At 44.7% G+C, this 21,788-nt stretch overlaps 1 protein-coding gene across 1 annotated transcript in view; it reads left to right on the top strand.

Annotated features, from left to right (window-relative positions):
* Positions 1–20,583, top strand: part of GGH (gamma-glutamyl hydrolase) — a 95,803-nt gene extending 75,220 nt beyond the window's left edge. Inside the window, exons 6-9 of the mRNA XM_082259146.1 lie at positions 3,122–3,228; positions 4,472–4,562; positions 9,318–9,455; positions 20,103–20,583. Of these exons, the coding sequence (XP_082115272.1) occupies positions 3,122–3,228; positions 4,472–4,562; positions 9,318–9,455; positions 20,103–20,221 (455 nt within the window). The 3' untranslated portion in view covers positions 20,222–20,583. The remainder of the gene's footprint in view (positions 1–3,121; positions 3,229–4,471; positions 4,563–9,317; positions 9,456–20,102) is intronic.
* The last annotated feature ends 1,205 nt before the right edge of the window (positions 20,584–21,788 follow it).

Here is a 21,788-nt window from a genome sequence, read left to right as displayed (position 1 = left end):
GAGTCCATTCACACGGTAGTGGCATCCCTAAATCCAGGGGAGTTTCTCTCTTCTATCGACATCAAGGATGCTTACCTTCACATTCCAATAGGTGCCAGTCACCAGCGCTTCCTCCGCTTTCCTGTGGGCAAGGAGCATTATCAGTTTGTGGTGTTACCCTTTAGTCTTGTCTTTGCTCCTCGGGTCTTCAGGAAAGTGCTTGCCCCAGTACTAGCATTGTTGCGTCAGCGGGGGATTGCGGTACTGGGGTACCTGGACGATCTTCTGATGTTAATGGAGTCTCCGACTGCTCTGATGGACAACTTGGAGATTACTCTGCGAACTCTGAAGGAGTTCGGTTGGATTCTGAACCTTCAGAAGTCTGCTCTGGTTCTGTCCACGAGACTATAGTATCCGCGTCTGACTCTGGGCTCGGCCTCAGCCAGAGTGTTTCTTCCTCTGGAAAAACTCCAGAGATTGCAGGAGGCAATCCAGCTTCTGTTGTCTAGCAGATGGTCATCCATCCGAGCTTGCATATGGGTGCTTGGCCTGATGGTGTCTACCTTTTTGAGCCGGTTCTGTTTGCATAGTTCCACATGAGATCTCTGCAAAGAGAGATCCTGGCAAAATGGGACAAGAATCCTCAGCCTCTAGACAATCTGATCCTGTTGAGCCGGGGTGTGAGAGGAACCCTGATCTGGTGGCTTTGTTCTCCGGGACTTGGACAGGGAAAGTCCTTTCTCCCCTTGTACTGGACGGTTTTCACCACGCTTGCCAGCTTGTCCGTGTGGGGAGGGGTCCTCGGCACAGATTGTGCTCAAGGGGTCTGGACTCTTCCAATCAATGTACTGGAACTCCGAGCGATCAGACTTTGTCTGGATCATTGGACAGTTCGTCTTCAGGGGTGTACGGTACTCATTCAATAGGACAGTGCCAAGGCCATGGCCTATGTCAATCACCAAGGGGGCACAAGAAGTGCCCTGGCGACTCGGGAGGTAGCCAGTATTCTAAGGTGAGCAGAACGATTTGTTCCAGCCCTCTCCGCCGTGCACATTCCAGGGGTGGAAAATTGACAAGCGGATTATCTCAGTCGACAGGCGTTGGACCAGGGGGAATGGTTGCATTTATCCAGAGGTGTTTCATCAGTTGTGCCTCCGGTGAGGTACTCCCGAGGTGAACCTGTTGGGATCTTACCTTAACAGGAAGGTAGAGAGGTTTGTGGCATGGTCTCGGGATCCTCTAGCCGACGCCACAGACGCCTTAATGGCTCCCTGGAGACAGTATTGTCTGATTTACGTTCCCCCCCCCCCCCTTCTCAAACTTCTGCCAAGACTCCTGTGCAGGATCAAGGCAGAAGGGATTCCGGTCATTTTAGTGGCTCCAGACTGACCTCGCCGGTCTTAGTACACTGATCTGATATGGCTGGTCCCCGACGCTCCTTGGAGACTTCCTCTTAGGGAAGACCTGCTGTCCCAAGGGCCAATCATCCATCCTGCTTTATGGTCGCTGGCAAAAAATGGCGCAGGCATGTTTGTGTGTTCTGGTGCAAAGCCAGCCTATTCAAATGAATGGCAAGCCTTAATGCAACGTAAGTTAATGTGAGGAATAACACACACTGAAACGAGCGCCAGACTGCAATGCTGTAAATGAGCGTTCTCACCAGAACAATCTCACCAACAGGACTGACAGCAAAAAAACCCAAACCTAATGGTTTTTAACCCTTTACTATCCAATACTTAAAGAAATGTTTTGGCTATATATGCAGTTTAGCCCAGGTTCACACTGAGGCCGTTTTGAAATAGTGCGAGTTCAGCTGAACTTGCACGATTTCAAGCCCGCATTTTAGTTTCAAAGACAGATTCCTGCACCAATGTCTATGGCAATCGCCCCCCTAAAATCACCAAAAGTTGTACAGAAACTACTTTTGGGAATCGGATGGTGCCATTGCTGGCAATTGGCTCCAATTTAATATATCAAATCAGGCCAGTCTTTGTTATTTATAAAAAATAAAAAAAAAACATGTTATACTTACCTGCTCTGTGCGGCAGTTTTTCAGAGTGGCCTGGATCCTCCTCTTCTCGGGTCAAACTCTGGCGCTCCTGGCTCCTCCCTCCTGCTTGGTGCCCCACAGCAAGTGGCTTGCTTTGGGGGCACCTAAACAGGCGCGCTCCTGACCCGAGGCTCTGTGTATCCATTCACATACGGAGCGGCTTGGCCCCGCCCTCTTTGTCTCCTGCATGGCTCATTGGCTATGATTAATAGCATCGGGAGCCAATGGCTCCTGCTGCTGCCAAAGCCAATAATGAGCGTAAGTCCCTGGAGAGGCAAGGCTCTTGTGGACGTCGCTGGAATGAGAGGGGGCTCAGGTAAGTAACTGGGGGGGGGGGGCTGCTGCACACAGGTTTTTTTTCACCTTCATGCATAAAATGCATGAAAGTAAAAAAACCTTGTACCTTTTTAAAGCCACTTTACGTGTTAGGGTAAACATAGAGGTAAAGGTTTAAGGGATAACTGATAGGGAAGATTTTAAGGGTAATTTAAAGGGTTAGGTTGGATTGACTACTTCAGGAAGAGTTTTTCCTATTACAGCCCCCTCCCACCTTGCACATCACAGCCCTTCTCTCCTGGGAGTATCTAATTGCTGACTGTGCTGGCCCAGTTTCTAAACCCTCCTCTCCTCTTCCCCTCCCTACATAACCTTTTTATGTAGCTGCTGTGGGAGGAGTGAAGGGAAATGCTATAGAACAGGGATATGCAAAGTGTAGCCTCCAGCTGTTGCAGAACTAAAAGTCCCATGAGGGCATAGCGAGACGACAGCCACAAGCATGACACCCAGAGGCAGAGGCATGATGGGACTTGTCGTTTTGCAACAGCCGGAGGGCCACAGTTTGCAAATCTCTGCTATAGAGTATCTCTGAGCCTGCTGGAGCTGCTGACATCACATGCAAGGTGGCACCCAGCAGATGTTGGATGTCTGTACAAGTTAGGATTTTACGGGAAAATATAATTCATAAAATGTTAAATGCACATATAGTACAATCTTATGGAAAGACTTTTACCGAAATTATTTTAAATTTTTTTTTTTTCTCCTGTGTTATAAATTTAGTTTATTTGATCTATCTTATACTGTACTGTCTTGTAGGTGCATTAAGCAGCAGATTGTTCCAAACAATCTCCCCGTCGCTGTATCAATCTCTGGCAAAGGAACCAATATCTGCACATTTTCATTCCTGGAGCCTGTCCTTGAAGGTGGGTGAAAAAAATAAATAAAAACTTTTATACTAGGGCTCAAATGATTAATTCAGCTGGTTATCTCTGGGTTCATGTATGATGCTTCTTGGTCAAAATCTGAACCTAATAAACATTGATTTCCTATTACACATATATTGAATCACAAACGATACCTAAAGCTGTCCGCACACATTACAATCCAAATCTTTTTGTACCAACAGTTCTTCCGTGTGCGGGCCTATCTCACTGGATATAAGTTGAATGGTTTGTTTAGGCCCTATACACTACATAGCTGTAATGTGTGTAGCCAACTAAAGGAACATTTGCAAACAATTACATCAGGTACACTGAGAGAAATGCAAATCTGACAGGGGTTCTAAATCTCCCACCACTCTTACTACAAAACACCTTTTATTTTACCTTCCTGGGTCTCATTGGAAGAAAAGAAATTGTCTTGGGCTGTATTTGCTCAGACACGGCAGCAGCCTATTCAAATGAATGGGCTGCTGTGCCTGCATTTCATGCAGGAAAAAGGTTTCTGTACCATTTGTAAATTGCAGCGGGCAGGAAATGGCATGGTGCTCTTGCACCTGCACCTGAAAACGTGCTGCGTTTTTAGATACATGGGAATGGCATTAGGAATAAAGGCAGCTCCGCATGTCTGTAAAGAGCAGCATGTTTTGGCTGTGGGTGGTTGTAGGTCCAGCAACAGCTGCGATACCACCTGCAGTAGTGTTAAGGAAGCCTAAATTCACGGACAGTTTGTAAAATTCGTGATTGCAAAAATCCTGGTATGTGGGGTGGGAGAGGGACTTTGGGGGGCACAACTGAAATCTTGGGGGGCACAACCCACTCCAGCACCAACCCCCCTGATATAGCTATGTGTCATTTACTTGCCTGGCTCTATGGAATTCCCTGCATTCTCTGTTGGTGCTTTTACAAAAATGGCACCCCTGGCATCCCTATAGTGGTGTCTGTTCTGCATTCTCTGTGCTGCCACAGCATCAATGCATCCCTGTATCCCTCCATAAATGCCGGCCACCATGGCTTGCCAGGTCGCATGCTGAATTTTCCTGGGCCCACCGGTTGTATGTATGTGTGTGTGTGTGTGTGTGTGTGTGTGTGTGTATATATATGTATATGTGTGTATATATATATATATGTATATATATATATATATATATATATATATATATATAATATGTAAAATATAATTTTTTTTTTTTTATGCTTTACATGTAAATCTGTTTTATTTTTATAGAATTATACAGAAAATGAGAAACTAAGGAAGTTTTATAATGTTCTGTCAACAAACTCAGATGGTGACTTGGAATTTGTATCCACTATGGAAGGTAGGACTTTGGACTAAACTTACTGTGTTGTTGTTTTTTGTTATTATTTAATATTATACAGGATTTATGTAGCGCCAACAGTTTACGCAGCACTTTACAATGTAGAGGGGGTACAGTACAATTCTATTACAGTTCAATACAGAAGGAATAGAAGGGCCCTGCTCATGGAGCTTACAATCTAAAGGGAGGGGGAGGTGGTACAAAAGGTAATAGCTACAGGGATGATCTGTTGGAGGTGACTCGGGTACAGTTGGGTGGAGGTGGGGATAGGCTTCCCTGAATAAGTGAGTTTTCAAGGATCGCCTAAAGGCAGGTAGTGAGTTCCAAAGGATGGGAGAGGCTCTGGATAAGTCCTCGAGGCGAGCATAAGAGGAGGTAACCAGGGAGCTAGACAGCAGGAGGTCTTGGGAGGAGAGGACAACTCGGGTGATATCTGCAGATGAGGTTGATGATATTGCTGGGGGTGATGTGGATGGCCTTGTATGTTGTAGTTAGTATTTTGAATTTTATATGGTGGTGTAGGGAAAGCCATTGAAGGGATTGGCAAAGAGGAGCAGCAGTCATGAATCTGTTAGTAAGGTGTATTATTCTAGCAGCAGCATTCATAATGGACTGAAGCGGGATAGATAGTCTGTGTAAAGGTAGGCCAGTGAGGAGGGAATTTCAGTAGTCAAGGTGGGAAATAACCAAGGAGTAAATACGTTGTTTTGTGGTGTCGTTAGCCAGGAAGGAGCAAATTGTGGAAATGTTGTGGAGGGTAAAGCAGCAAGATGTACCCAGTGATTGGATATGGGGGGCTGAAGGAGAGGTCTGAATGTAGGATTATACCCAGCACCTTGGCTTGTGTGGAGGAACCAATGGTCGTGCCTTTGATGTATTATGGAAGATAATGAAGAGACTTTAATCCTCAAGGTTCCTAATCCATCCCACTTGGATAATTGCAAAACGTATAAGGGGTAGTCACCAGAAAAGAAACCTTTATTTAATTTATAGTTTAGACTACAACCCCATTAGACAATATGCAACAATTTAAACAAGGTACAGTTGGGCTCTACTCTATCTAGCACGGCTTATTCAATATTGGTAAAATCAATGCTTTTATTGATATCTTACTATATAAAAACAAAGGATAAACAAAACCAAAATTAAGAATCTGCTACTTCATCTCTCTGGCTGTTCAAAAAAAAAAAACTGATAAATGTATGGCTAGCTTTATTGAGAATTCATTCACAGAATGATCTCCCTTTTTGTACAATGTTACAAATGATTTACATTTCGGAGTTAAGGGCATAACATTACCACACACTGATACACCTATTACTTTTTAGAGCCAGTTCACACTGAGGCGATCCGACTTCGGGGGGGGGCGACCTGTGAAGTCGCGTGCACCGCGACTTCGGTGCGACTTGCAGGGACTTCACATAATGGAAGTCTATGCAAGTCGCTCCCAGGTCGCCCCAAAGTAGTACAGGACCCTTTTTCTAAGTCGGAGTGACTTGTGTCGCTCCTATTAGAACGGGTCCTGTGCTAATCAATGGACCGCAACCTACCGCGACTTGTCAGGCTGACAAGTCGCCTGACAATTCGCGCTAGTCTGAATGGGCTCTTACCTTATTGCCAAGTGCAAGACTCCTCTGATTCTCATTGTTTACATTCCTAAAATTATTTGAAATGTATATAATATTTAATTTTTTTTTTTTGTAAAATTGACTTTTATGTTATGGTTTTATGCAATATTTACTGTACATGTTTACTGATTTTTGCCATATTTTCCATAAATTCAATATTTTATCTTAATGAACTGGCTCTTTGATTATCGATTGTGATATTTTTTGGAAAATGGTCACTTGACACAAATATCACACACTCATTTTCTCTTTATTTGTGTCTTATTTCAATACTGTCTCTACAGAGTTTTGTACGCTGCCTATGTAGAGGGCACTAATGACATCAGAGTTTTTGTACAAAGCTCTATTTTTTATGGAAAGTGAGAGTTCAGCTTTGTTTAAAAAATAAAAAACCCCACATGTATTGAAATCAATCCCTGTTTTGGGAAAGGCCAGAATGCTTCAGTCGCATTATAAGGATCTCAGGGGGGAGAATTTGTTCTGTAAACAAGACATTAGGATGGAGATCTTGTGATTTTTAATTAGATCTCCTAAAAGAGTCAAATTCCCTTAAGCACAATTGTGTTCTTTTACTCCTAAATTGTGGTTTGCGATACAGAACACGAGTCATCCTTGTGGTTTGCGTATTTAGCACAGGGAGAAGTAGAGGATGACATCTGTGTGCTAGATATGGAGTGTAGTGAGCAATTCTTAGGTGCCTGTATCAGCCTGTGCCCTCCCCAGCAGGAAAGGCCTGCTCCAAAATTCTTATGAAAATATTAATAAAGGACATTCTGGGATTTAATCCCAGCTCATTTGTAAATCTTCATTTTTCCAGATGTGGAGTTTACACATAAAGTACAATTCCATCTAAAACCTTTGTTTTTGTTTCAGATAGACTGAGGTAGGTTTATTACATCTGTTTAATTGTTAGTTTCTCAAAGGCAGTATTGCCACAATGCAACATATTTAAGTGACTAGGTATGCAACCAGTAACCAAACATTAAGGCTAAGTTCACATGTAGGCATTTTGGGGAGTTTTTCTGCTCTAGGATCAGCTCGAAATACGCCCAACAAGACAAATCCTATTCATTTCAATGGCCCCTGTTCACATCTGAGCTTTTTGACGTTTTAAGCAAAACGCCCAACGCTCAAAAAAGTACATGAGCTTCTTTTTGGGCAGATTACAGGCGTTTTATTTTTTTCCATTGGTCACTAGTCAACCTAAAAACGCCTGTAAATAGCAACACCAAGATGTGAACGTAGCCTAAAATGGTTGTAAACTTTTTATTTATTTATTTTTTTAAATAAAAATAACATGTCATACTTATCTGCTCTGTGCCATGGTTTTGCACAGAGCAGCCCGGATCCTCCTCTTTTAGGGTCTCCTGCCAGTGCTCTAGGCCCCTCCTCTTCATTAGGTGCCCCCACAGAAAGCTGCTTTCCCTGGGGGGCACTTGTGCGCGCATTCATTGACCCAGACAGCGGTGCACGGCCCCACCTCTGGCGTCACAGGATTTGATTGACAGCAGCGGGAGACAGCAACTGGAGCCGCTGCGCTCGTGCACATCGCTGGATTGGGCTCAGGTATGAAAGGGGGGGGGGCTTTGGGGGAGAGCTGCAGCACAGAAGGTTTTATACCTTAATGCATATAATGCATTAAGGTAAAAATAGCTTTAGGCTTTAGAACCACTTTAACCACTTGCCGACTGCCTAACGCCGATTTAAATCGGCAGTCAGCCCCTCACAGGCAAAGCGACGTAGGTCTACGTCGCTAGCCTGTGAGGCTCTAGGGAGCGCGCACCGCCAGAGGCACGCTCCCGCTCGCTCACGGACTCCCCTGCGCATGTGCCCGGCAGACCCGATGTCCACCGGGCACTCGCGATTGTCCGCTACAGCAGGAGAAAGGCAGGCGGCTAATGTAAACACAGCCGCCTGTCATTCTCCCCTGTGCAAGAATGGAGATCACACGGTTCTGCTATGTAGGACCGTTGATCTCTGTTCTTACACCAGTAGCCACATACAATCAGTTGGAAGCACGCCCCTAGGGACACACTTAACCCCTTCCCTGCCAGTGTCATTTTTACAGTAACAGTGCATATGTATAGCACTGATTACTGTAGTAATGTCACAGGAAACCCCAAAAGTGTCAAATGTCAGTCAAGGGTCCGATCTGTCTGCCGCAATGTCGCAGTCCCGCAAAAAAAAAATCACAGATCGCCGCCATTACTCGTTAAAAAAAAAAACAACAAAAATGACAATCTTTCCTTTAGTTAGTAAACGCAATAACTTTTGCACAAACCAATCAAAATACGCTTTTTGTAAATATTTTTTTTTTTATTTAATTTTATTTTATTCGATTTTTTTTTTTTTTTTTTTTTTACACTCTTTTTTTTGTTTTATAGCGCATGATCAAAAAAATCGCACAGGTTATCAAATACCACCAAAACTCTGTTTGTGGGAAAAAAAGGACGTCAATTTCGTTTAGGTACAGCGTCGCACGACTGCGCAATTGTCCATTAAAGTAACGCAGTGCCGAATCGCAAAATAGGCCCTAGTCAGGAAGGGGGTAAAATCTTCCGGGGCTTAAGTGGTTAAGCTCTTGCGCAGGTATTCATATTCAAATACCCCATTCATCTGTCAAAGGAAAAAAAAAAGGGGTCAGTATCTTCTCCCGAATAGCAGTCAGTTGCGCCTCCATCGTTCTCTAAAAAGTGATCCATCATGGATCAGTCTTCATATAGTGACGTAGGTGTAAACAAGCCCTTAGAACCTTGGGTATTCACATCCAAGCTAATGGAATTGTAGATTTCTTGTGAGACAGACTGCGTAGGTATCTGCTGATGACAATTGTGAACAAAACAGGGCCTTAATTGCATGTTGAATCTTTCAGTGGCATGTTGGAAGGCAAGGGGATTCTCACTGGAGGCAACAGGGATGTGGATGCTCTGATAGGTCCAATATAAACCTATTGCTTTATACATAGGTAACATCTGTATCCCACAAGGGCAGCTGTCTGAATTATTGATTGGAGTGGCAATTGTATATAGCCTAGATTATATTGATAGTAAAGTTTGGATAAAATTGAATTGTTTCGCCTTGCCACCAGTGTTTCCTGCTCTGACAATCTGTGTTCTGAATTTTCCAGCATACGATTACCCATTTTATGGAGTTCAGTGGCACCCAGAAAAGAGTCCATTTGAGTGGAAGAAAACGTCTCCAATTTCTCATACCGCTGAAGCTGTACAAGCTGCTTTTTACATGGCTGACTTTTTTGTTAATGAAGGTAACAACTTCACACTGAAAAATTAAATGTGATTATTTAGGACTTGGGAATATCAGCAATTCATTTAACAGTACCTTGTATCTGTTTTTCCCGACACATGAAGAGATTATTGGTGGAGTAAGGGTACCTGCAATCTTAGTTAGACCAGGCACTCCATACTTGGGTGGTGTGACCTTCAAAAATCTTTTTAATGAAACGGCATCAAGAAAATGTCCATGGAGGATGGAGCGTAGTGATCAGGAAGTCTATACCTGCTGATCTATATCAAAAATGATATCCTAAAGTGATGTAAATAACAAAAAATATTGATATATATGTGTCAATCTTGACTAGTGATAGTCCTTAGTGATCTAGAAGTCTCTTTGGACCACTCCAACAGTGCTTCAGTGTGTCCCACCACTAATCCAAATGCACTCACCAGAAAGTGTTGCTGTACAAGTCATAGGCAGCAAACTGGGCTCATTTTCTGTAAACAAATATTTGGTTATTTCTTTCAGTACCTTTTAACACACCTTAATAGCTGGCAATGCTTGCCATGCGTTTGGGCATCTAAAGTTAGGCTGGCAAAATATACTTCAACCATCACATTGAGAAAAAAAACACACACACACACACACACATGAGATTGTATGTGATAAAATCCACTCATAAATTCAGAAGTTTATTTAAGGCTTAAGATGGCCATACACTAGTCAACCCCCCTGCTGGGACATTGTATTCTGACAGCTGCACCCACAGCTATTAGTATACCAGATCAGCGGATTATACTGCCCCCTACAGGAGTAGGACACTAGGCAGAAAAATAACTTGACTACGCCTATGGGCAGCCCCAGGAGGTATACTCCCCCCCCCCCCCCTTTTTTTTTTTTTTTGCTATAGGTACTCCTTTTTTTTTTTTTTTTTTTTTCTGTCTAGATCCCACAGGAAAAAAACCAGGAGAAAAAAAAAAATCAACTGCCAGACTGGGTGATGGGCTGGATAATCTAGAGCCAGTGGTCACCCCAGTCTGGCCAGCGAGCGTGCGCAGACCTCAGCTCCACGCTAGGTGGGCCGCGACATAGCCCCACCCGATGGGGGCTGGTCTGCGAGTTCAAAGCCTCGCGAGGTTGCATACAACCGAGTCTTGGCCTGCATTGCAGCTTTCCTCCTGGTCGACAGTCTCCCATTTCAATGGCGAGGAGGTTCTGTCTGGAGCGGTGCCCGCCTGGTTCCTGGTATGGTGAGTAGCTATCCCCCTGGAGGATTTTGGGGTGGATGTGGGCCCCTCCCTGGGACGGTCGGACCCCCGGGTTCCTCTCCTTCCCCTTGGGCCCCCTCCTTGAGTCTGATGGTCCTTTGGTTCATCAACCCCCTCTGCCCCCCATCCCCCCTCCCCCCTATACTGGGGTTGTATGGTGGTCTGGCTACCTCCTGGGGCAGGGTGCTGTACTGGTGATGGGGGGCAAGGGGAGGGTACACTGCCGACGATCGGCTGTGGGAGGAGGGGGCTGTACCTGTGGGGAGCTCCTGCCACGGCCCTCCTTCTTGCTCTGTGTCTTTCCTGGGCCCAGGGATCCCTCCTGGGAGACATGGGAGGGCGCCTTTTTTTGTAGCCTATTTTCTGTATAGGCTGGCGGCCATGATTGTGTAGCCGTGGCAGCCATTTTGCGTTAGTCTGGCATTGAATAGAATGGCAGCCATTACTGTGGAGCCTTCTTTCCTTCCTCAACGCCACACGTGGAGTGCTTTGATCCTAGAGCTGCCGGTGACTACCTGGTGGGGTGGCGAGTCTGGTGGGGTACTTTCCCTCTCTCTGCTGCAGGATAAGTGGGTGCTCTATAGCTGGCGACCGGGTAATGTTACCAACGCAGTGAGGGTGTCCCTTAGCAGTGTTTTTGCACTTTTGTGGGGTACCCTTCTTCCTCATGGAGTCCTTGGAGCACATTTCCCCACCTGACCCCCCCCCCCCCCCTCAGAGCCTGCAGGGCCCCTCCGGGTCCCAATCATCCATCGATGTACTAACGGCTGTCCTGGAGTCCTTTGAGGTTACTTTTGGGTGGCGGGGGGTAGAAAAAAGCACCCCACGCCTTCCCCCTGCCTCATCTGTCTCCTCAGATTCTGAATCTGGTCTGGCCGCTGCGGGCGGGGCCCACCCTGAGGGGTCTTCGGCCTTGCGCCCTATGGTTTCTGATAGTGAGGATGATTCCTCCACTGCTGTAGGCGCTGGTGGATACACTAGATGTGTCTGTGCGTGAGACTTTAAAAATGGAGGAATCAGCTGAAGGTGCCGCAAAGGCACCGGTTCCTTTTAGCATTAACAAGCCATCCAGAGCGGCGAGGGTGTTTGTTTCCTTCCCATTTTGGCAGATTTGCCGCAAAAGAGTGGGAATGTCCAAAAAGTAACTTTGTGGTCCCAGAGCGATTCACAATGAGGCACCCATGTGAGGAGACCCTCCTTAAGAGGTGTCCTGGGTCGGCACTCCTCTTGGGAGTTTGGACACTGGAAAAGTCCAGACTCCCGATCAATGTCCTGGAACTCTGAGCGATCAGGCTGTGCCTAAATCAATGGACAGATCGCTTTCAGGGATGTCTGGTGCGAATCCAATCGGAGAATGCCATGGCTGTAGCTTATGTCAATCACAAGAGTGGAACAAGAAGTGTATTGGCAGCTTTGGAGGTAGCCGGCATCCTTCCCTGAGCAGAACGTTTTGTTCCGGCCCTCTGTCGTACACATTCCAGGGATGGGAAATTGTCAGATGGATTATCTCAGTCGGCAAACGTTGGGCCAAGGGGAGTGGTCCCTTCATCTGGAGGGGAGGTGTTTCATCAGCTGTGTCTCCGGTGGGGCACCCCCAAGGTGGATCTGTTGGTGTCTTGGCTCAACAGGAAGGTGCACAGTTTTGTGGCACGGTCACGGGATTTGCTAGCAGATGCCACAGACGTGCTGGTGGGACTCCTGGGGCCAGTATAGTCTGATTTGCGCAGGATCGAGGCAAAAGGAATTCCAGTCATTCTAGTGGCCCTGGATTGGCCTCGCCGGTCTTGGTACCTGGACCTGGTGCTGCTGGTCGCTGATGCCCCGTGGAGACTACCTTTCAGGGAGGATCTGCTGTCCCAAGGGCCAATCTTCCATCATGCTTTACAGTCGCTGGCTTTGACGGCTTGGCTGTTGAACGCCAGATGCTGAGGGATAGAGGATTATCTGGGTCGGTGATTCCCACCCTACTGAAGGCTAGGAAGTCTACTTCTAGGAACGTGGAAAGCGTCCCTTTCGTGATGTGAGTTGCTTGGTGTTCACCCTCGCTCTTTTTCAGGGGCTCAGGTCTGGACCTTCCTTCAATGGGGGGTTGAGCAGAAATTTGCCTTGAGTACTATTAGGGTCAGGTGTCGGCATTGGCGGTCTTCTTTCAACGACCCTTGGCCACGCTCTCCCTTGTGCATACTTTTTTAATTCAGGGGGTTCGACATTTACCTCCACCGGTGCAGTCCCCACTACCGCCCTGGGAATCTCAACTTGGTGCTTTTAGCTCTACAGAAACCTCCCTTTGAAAATATTCGGGAGATTCCCCCGCTTACGCTATCCTAGAAGGTGGCCTTTTTGGTGGCTATCACTTCTGCGCGCAGGAGGAAGGAGATGGCGGCGTGGTCTTGGCGTTCACCTTATTTGGTTATCCACAAAGCTAAGGTGGCCCCTGTCCATTGTTCTTCCAAAGGTGGTCTCTGATTTCCATCTGAATGAGGACATTGTGTTGCCTTCCCTGTGTCCCAGGGCAAAACATCCTAAGGAAATTGCTTTGCATGCAGTGGATGTGGTTTGGGCTATTCGGATGTACTTGGCAGCTACGGAGTCTTTTTAGAAAGTCTGGTGGGGTGGGGAGTCTGGTGGGGTACTCATCACATGCTTGACGAAGGGGTCCTGTGCGGCTCCGAAACGTTGCACCATTTTTTGATGTGATCGTATCTTGAATAATTTTTTTTTTTTTTTTTGGACTGCTTTTGCAAGATCCTTGGTGTGCTGGCGAATATGTATTTACTTGTAACTAATCCAGTTGCCAACTGGTGATCGCTTCAGCACCCAGTACACACGAGCCTACAAACAAGGAAGGTGTGCGATAGGAATATGAACTATATATTTTTAGAAAGTCAGACTCGCCAGGTTTGTAGCATAAAGCCCCGTACACACGTACCGATTGTTGGCCGTAAATGTTCGGCCAGCGTCCGATCGGCCGATTGTCGGCTTGTTAGTATGATGCTTCCGACAACCGACTGCGACTTTTCAGCCGAACAAAATCTGGTCTGCATGCTATAAAATTTTTGTTGGCCGTCACCAGAACAGCCGATTGTTCGTCAGTCAGTACAGATTTCGGCTGACAAAAGCCAGATGAGCAAGACTGGGCATGCTCAGTGAAGATAAAACACACGAAAAGTAGACCAGAACATAACATCACTTCTGCAGTTGGTTGTTGTTGGCCGTCAAAATTCGTGTGCAGTCTTGAGCACTTTTCAACCAACAAATCAGCACCGTAGACAAAAAAAAAAAAGGACCAATGTAATGCTCCTATCACTGATATCCACCAATTTGACATGTAATGAACTGGTGTAGACAGTATGAAACTGCTTGGTGTGCTGCAGAAAACTGGCCTCAACAATTATGCCCACTAGGGAGCGAAACACGCCTGAAGGATCTCTCCTGTAGGTGGAAAGCAGAGCTGAAGCCATCTACACTACTTTTTTCAGTTTTGGTCACAGTCAGCCAGCGTCCAGAGTGCAATCGATTTTGCCCATTTTTCTGTATATTATGAAACGTGGTCACATTCTGCTGCCCCCTCTTACCTAAAATCAAAGGGTGCTTCTCCCGCAGCATTCTGTATTTTTTTCAGAGTCACACACAGCCACGTCATTCATTTACAGGGATCTGTGAATGAAAGACTAAGTCCCATCAACCACTATGGCAGAGGAACACTTGGGCCCCTTTCACACATACGGTCCATTCAGTTAATCAGATCAGTCACGTCAAAATGTATCGGTTTTTCGTCTGTTTTTTTTCCGTCCATTTTTTTTTTTACATCCACTACCAATGGAAAAACGGACCGTTTGTCCGTTTTTTTTACATCAGTTTTTCGTCCGATACGTTTTTTTTACGTATGAAAAATAGGACATTCATCCATTCAAAAAACGGACATTGACGGAAGCGGATGAAAAACGCATATTAACGGATGATCATCCGTTGCCGTCCGTTTTTCCATAGAGATGCATTGATGTCCGTTTTTCATCCGTCAATGGATGGATGAAAAACGGACCTATGTGTGAAAGGGGCCTTAGATCTCCGTGGATTAGAAGTGCAGTTATGTCTCGAATGCTTCCTCCATCCACATAATTGTAGGTCCCTGCCCCTGTATGGACTCTGGCCTAGAGGAATACTGTGCATTATTGCTCCAGTGCAAAATATTGCAAATGCACTTGTTTTTTTTTTTTTTTATTTGAGTGCATTTTAACCGCTTGCCGACCGCCGCAAGTAGATTTACTGCGGCGGTCAGCCCCTGCCAGGCAGAGTGACGTTAATTAACGTCACTAGCCGGGGAGGGTCTGGGGAGCGAGCCCGCGCGGTCACGGACCCCCCCCCCCCCCCCCGCGCGTGTGACCATCGGACCCGATGTCCGCCGGTCACTCGGCGATCGGCGGGGGAGAGGGAGAATGTCAGGCAGCTTGTGTAAACAAGCCACCTGTCATTCTCCTCGCTGTAAAGACACTGATCACATGGATCTACTATGTAGATCCGTTGATCAGTGTCCTTACAGCTCAAGCCACAGCCAATCACAGTAGAAAGCACGCCCCTAGGGACACACACAGCCCCTCCCTCCCAAATAAAGTTAACCCCTTCACTACCAGTGTATTTTTACAGTAACAGTGCATATGTATAGCACTGATTACTGTAGAAATGTCACTGGTAACCCCAAAAGTGTCAAATGTCAGTCAAGGGTCCGATCTGTCCGCCGCAATGTCGCAGTACCGCAAAAAAAATCGCAGATCGCCGCCATTACGCGTTAAAAAAAAAACAACAAAAATGACAAATCTTTCCCTTTGTTAGTAAACGCGATAACTTTTGCGCAAACCAATAAAAATACGCTTTTTGCGATTTTTTTTTTTTTTTTTTTTTTTTTTTTTTTTTTTTTTTTTTTTTTTTTTTTTTTTTTTTAACCACCAAACATAGGTAGGATAAAACAAATTGGCTGAAAATGTTAAAAAATTTTGATTTTTACATTTTTTTTTTTTTGGGGAATTTCATGAAAAAAATGTTAAAAATATTACTATTTTTGCAAAATTGTCACTCTTTTTTTGTTTATAGCGCGTGATCAAAAAATTGCACAGGTGATCAAATACCACCAAAAGAAAGCTCTGTTTGTGGGAAAAAAAAGGAAGTCAAATTCGTTTAGGTACAGCGTCGCACGACCGCGCAATTGTCCGTTAAAGTCACGCAGCGCCGAATCGCAAAATACCCCCTGGTCTTTTAGCAGGAAAATCCTCCGGGGCTTAAGTGGTTAACCACTTACCGCATACTAACGTAGGTCTACGTCGGTAAACTTTGCGGTAGTGTACCGGGATGATGCCTCTAGCTAGAGGCACCATCCCGGTACCGTGGTTTAGAGCCGACGGTTGGCTTTCCGTCGGTACCGACCGATGCGGCTCGGGAGCCGCTCGATCGGTACCCGGGGGGGCGGGAGGGGACGTCCCCCCCCCCCCCCCCTCCCGCCGCCTTCCGTGGCTTTGCCCGGGGCTCCCGTTCCACCGGGAGCCCCGAGCACCCAGCCGGCACGTCCGCCGGCTGGATGGAGTCCCGATGAATGCCGGAAACGGCATCGATCGGGTCTCCGATGACGTAACCCGGAGGCGGCGTCCATGACGTCACTTCCGGGTTACTGTGCTGCAAAAGGCGGCAAATTTGAAAAACGGCTGTATGCAAAAATGCCGTTTTCGGCATTTTGCATACAGGGAAGTGTAGTGGAGGGGTCGAGGGTCTTTTAGACCCTCGATCCCTCCATAAAGTGTACCTGTCACTACATATTGCTGTCACAAGGGATGTTTACATTGCTTGTGACAGCAATAAAAGTGATCAGATTTTTTTTTTTTTTTAAAACTTTAATAAAGTTAAAAAAATAAATGGGAAAAAAAAAAAAAAATTTAGCCGCCCCCGTCACCGTTAGCTCGCGCACAAAAAAAAACGTATACGGAAGTCGAGCCGCAAATGAAATCGCTGTTCAAACCACACATGTGAGGTATCGCCGCGATCGCCAGAGCGTGAGCAATAATTTAAAAAAAAGAGCTATACTCTAACTCAAAACTGGTAACCGTTAAATAAATTTAAAGCGTCGCAGATTGAGATCTCTATTGACCGTAGTTTGTCGCGATCCCACGGGGGGGGCGCAATTTTAAACCGTAACATGTTCGGTATCTATTTACTCGGCGTGACATGTTCTTTCACAATATACAAAAAAAATGGGCTAACTTTACTGTTTAGTATTTTTTAAAATTAGTGAAATGTGATTTTTCAAAAATTTTCCAAAAAAATGGCGCTTTAAAGACCGCTGCGCAAATACCGCGTGATAAAAAATATTACAATGACCGACATTTTATTCTCCAGAGTCTTTGCTAAAAAAATATATATAATGTTTGGGGGTTCTAAGTAGTTTTCTAGGAAAAAATACTGATTTAAACTTGTAAACAAAAAGTGTCCGAAATAGGGCTGGGGCTTAAGTGGTTAAATACTGGTTGAGAATTTTGATAGAACCGTGCATCTAGGAAAACCTCTTCTGCCCATCCAATGTCAGTGGGATGGTACAATCAGAATCTTTTGTGTTTTAGAATGAGAAACGGTTGTCAACAGATTGTCATTGTTAGTGCTGTTTGTGGTCACGTTGCGTAGCTTTCAGCAACACTTTCTTTGATATGCCCAAACATCAACAGATGGTTACATAGAACAACAGGTGGTAGAAGATCTCCCTGTCACTTCTAACTACGCCTTGCTAAAAAATGTCTGTAAGCAATAATGAGCCTTTCTGAAGCTTGGAAGTCCTCCTTGTTTTTCTGTCTTTAACTCATTCATAACCCTCTCCTAATGAGCCGCTCTTTAAATCTGTCTCTTTTGCAAATCTAAAATGAAATGTAAGGGTTTCTCTAATGGAGAAAAACAGCTTGCTGAAAAATGGCTCGTCATTTCAACGCTCATGACGTGCAACATTTCTCCCAAACTTGACCAACATTCGGATATGTAGACTCCTTTTGTAAAGGGATTGCTCCCACTTCTTTGAAGAGTGATCCCAGTACTTTATGTGAATAGTGACAGCTTGTTAGCCCATGTGGTTTCCCACACATTACTGGAATTGGATGTTGCTGGTGATGGGTACGTTTTATCAGGGAAATGGAATACTTGAGATTGGATTTTATGTATACATGCCAGGGGTTTAGTACTAGGTACTTTCTTAAACCTTAAGCCCCTGTTCACAGTGGTGTGACTTGTCATGCGATTTGATGAAGTTGTGCCCTATTGTCAGCAATGGAACTGTTCAAATCGGTGCAACGCCAACATTGTGGTGCCACACCGATTTTAAAAAAAGTTCCTGCACTATTTTTGGCAATTAATGGTGCAACTTGCATAGACATCTGTACATGAAGTTGCAAGATGTCAGCCAAGTCGCACCAGTAGTCGCACTTACATGCAGCTTTTGAAATTGTGCGATTTCAAGTTAAGTTGTACAATTTCAAAGCCGCATTCAGTGTGAACAAGGACTTGGGGTCCATGTACACTAGGAGCAAAAAAATGGCAGAACCTCCATTAAAAGCGGTATAAAAAAAATGCTCAAATTGGCTCGTATTGCACAGGAGTTTGGGAGAGCTTATGGACATTTGCTTTTAAAAGCATGCTAAAACATTGCTCATTTTTTACTATAATCAATGTATGTTTGAAAATGCCTAACACACCTAAATGCCGCATTTAGGCGTGTTTATGAGAGTAAGCTTTGTTTTTTTTTTTCTGGCTCTCCAAAAAAATGTGCTTCTGATGTGTTTTTTTTTATTTTTAACTTCCTGCGTCTAAACTCTTCTCTTGAAATATACCTCTAACACCCCAGTCACACCGATTGCGACATTGAAATCGTGCTACTTCACTTGAACTAGCATGATTTCAAACTAGCATTTCAGTGCTATATTAGGTGCAACTTGAATGACACCTGTTTGACTTCATGCACAGAGGTCTATGCAAGTCGCATCTGAACTTTCACAAAGTAGTTCAAGAACTACTTTCAAAATCGGTTTTGAATTTTACTGTTTCCAGTGCAAAGAATAGGACGCAACATGTCATGCGATATTAAACTGTCTAATCGCATGACAAGTCGCACCCATGTGACCGGAGGCTTAAATACTATAATGTGCATGAACATATGGGAGAACATTGAGCTGATTCTACAGGCAGGAGGGAAAAGAAGGAAAACCTCTGTAGAAGCAGCATTTTTTAAGCCCAGCATGCATGGACCCTTGAACTGTATTAATTGGAGTTCATTAAGATGGGAGCTTAGCACCATCATTTTGACTGATCTGCTTGCAGGCAGGAGAGTGTGCACGGATCTGAACGCTGACACTGCATTCGGATCTGCATCAGCTCCTGCCCACGTGACAAATTTTGATATGCAACTATGTGCATGCAGCTAATGCATCTGCACACTGCATGCGCAAAAAGTGGCTCATCACAAAGGAAAGGTCTTAGCACCTCTCTGAATGAGCCCTAAAATGTAGCCAACCCCCCCCCCCCCCGGCAGTGTTCTGGTTTGTCCCAGCTTCTATTATTTAGCCAGCCTGTAATTGTGTTAAATAAAGAATTTAATATACTAAAAACTATCATTACATGTAATATTCCCCTAATTTTTAAAAATACATTTTATTCATGGTGGGGTTTAAAGCGGAGTTCCAGGAATTTTTTTTTTTTTTTTTTTAAGTCAGCAGCTACAAAAACTGTAGCTGCTGACTTTTTTAATCAGCTACTCACCTGTCCCATGATCCAGCGGTGTACTCACCCCAGGGGTGTCCTCCCTCGGTGGTGCCGGCATACCTACTATGGGCACCTGGCTGTAACAACTTGCGGCTTCACAGCCGGGCACCCACTGCGCATGTGGGAGCGGCGCTGCGCTCTGTGTCTGGTCCCGAAATCTTCTAGGACTGTTGTGTCCCAGAAGACTTTGGGAAGGAGAACTTCTGTTTCCGATCGCCCAAGGTGACCGGAAGAGAGAGCAGGTACCTGTCAAAATCGGATACCTGCTCCCCCTCCTCCCCAAACGCTCAGTTTCACAAACAGGGGCTGGTAAGGAGGCCTTAAAGCAGAATTTCCACTTTTGGGTTGAACTCTGCTTTTAAGCATTTGCTGTTTTTCAAATGGCTGGTCACTGATTTTATTGAAGATTTTCCATTAATTCCCATGGAAGACCTGCAAAGTCCCTCAATGCATACATTTGCTGCATATTGGACCCACAGCAAATTGAGTATTTAGGCCAGTGGGAATGTGCCTGAATTTGACCCTTGTTAATAAATATACCTTAGACTCCCAGGGGGAAAGTAATTTTTGTGTGTGCTATAAATAATTAGTGATGCACGTACTAATTGCTGTGTATTTTCTTCTTCCAGCTAGAAAAAGTCAGCACCAATACTCAGAGGAAGCAGAAGCAGCATATCCATTAATATATAATTACTGCCCAGCATACACTGGAAACATCTCCGTCTTTGAACAAATGTATTTTTTCTGAACTTATTAAAACTTGCTTTAATGTGCTGCAGCCTGTGGTGAGAACATATTTTTGCTATGCACTTTGTACTTTATGACGCCAATGCATTATCACAGGAAAGCAATCCTATTTTTTTATTTTATTTTTTTTTTTAAACAAACTTATTTCTGATTAAAAGATGTCAAGCCAATCCTGTTTTTAATTTTGACCATTTCAATTGATTAGTGAAGCCACTTGTGTTCCTGGCCTTGCAGTCAGGAACGCTGAATGTAAACCTGTGTTTAATATCTGCGCTATGTGGAGAGTCCTGTGTCTGTTGTCCTTGTTTGTTTAATTCCTGGATGGGACTGTTACATACAATTAAATGCCAACTTGACACCTCAGTCCAACTTGCATTTTCTATTTTAGGCTATTTAATTGCATTAATTAGTATTATGTTAACCGATTGAGGAAAAGCTAAGTTACATGGTATACTTGAAGCAAAGTTACATGGTATACTTGAAGCAAAGTTACATGGTATACTTGAAGCAGAACTACACATATAGTGTATAGTCACTGTACATATAGCGTACCAATGAAATACATGTTTACTATTTGACCTGCAAAATATGTAATTTGGCTCAGCCACTTTTGTGACTTACACACTCTGCCACACTCCATAGCCAGGATGAGGAAAAACCTTTTCCGTTGCTTTCCGGGCTGCTGGTTAACAATGGATGAGCAGCAGCACACTGATCTGGTTAGCTCTCTACTATGCAGACCTGTATGCATATTAACAGTGCTAGACTGACATCTCTGTGCAATTCATTATAACCTTGATTGGCTTGGGGTGCTGGTCCACCCACCCCCAATCAGATTGCATGTGACCGAAAGTGAATATGAGGATTGATTTGAATTCTGTATGCTAGTTGTATTTCAAAGCACATTTTATAGCATACAGAATTAAAGGAAGTTTTTGGAATTAGAGTTGAGTTTTTAACTGATGCATCCCTCTAATTTCACGAATGGTGACAATTTAACGCAGCAAAAGTGCACTACATGCTTCTCTGCAGTATCTCTGTAGAAGTCTATTGAACTAAAACTGCACCATTTTGCACTTAAAGTCCCTGACCCTTTCCAAAAACGCAGCAGCTGAAAAAAGTATAGATGTGAACATGTCCCATAGGAAACCATGGTAAATGGACTGTAGTGCGTTTCTCCAAAAAGCATTAAACGCATAGGTGTGAATCGAGCCTTAAAGCGGTTGTAAACTCTTACATGCACCTACTAAAATGACTAGCGTAAGATGATTGAGATAAAACAAATGCTTCAACGTAAGTATTACCTGTTTATCTGCATCAATATCTTGTCTACATCTGTTCCAAGTGCAGAATTTAGACAATATCCCTGAGCTTCCAGAGGTGGGGGCAGGGATTTGATGTCCAAAATTACACTCGGCTCTCTTCTCTGAGCAGTGCGATCTGAGACCTGAGCGGAGGGGTAATGAACACCCTCACTCCCCCCCCAAAGCAGTCTTATAGGGAAACTTGCACAGTGTAGGCTGCCAATCACAGGCTGTGTGCTGGAACCCACCCTCCCCCTGTCACTT

The sequence above is a fragment of the Pelophylax lessonae genome (genome assembly GCF_965119305.1).
Source record: "Pelophylax lessonae genome assembly, chromosome: 5".
Taxonomy (NCBI): domain Eukaryota; kingdom Metazoa; phylum Chordata; class Amphibia; order Anura; family Ranidae; genus Pelophylax; species Pelophylax lessonae.
This window is presented reverse-complemented; position numbering and strand designations above follow the sequence as displayed.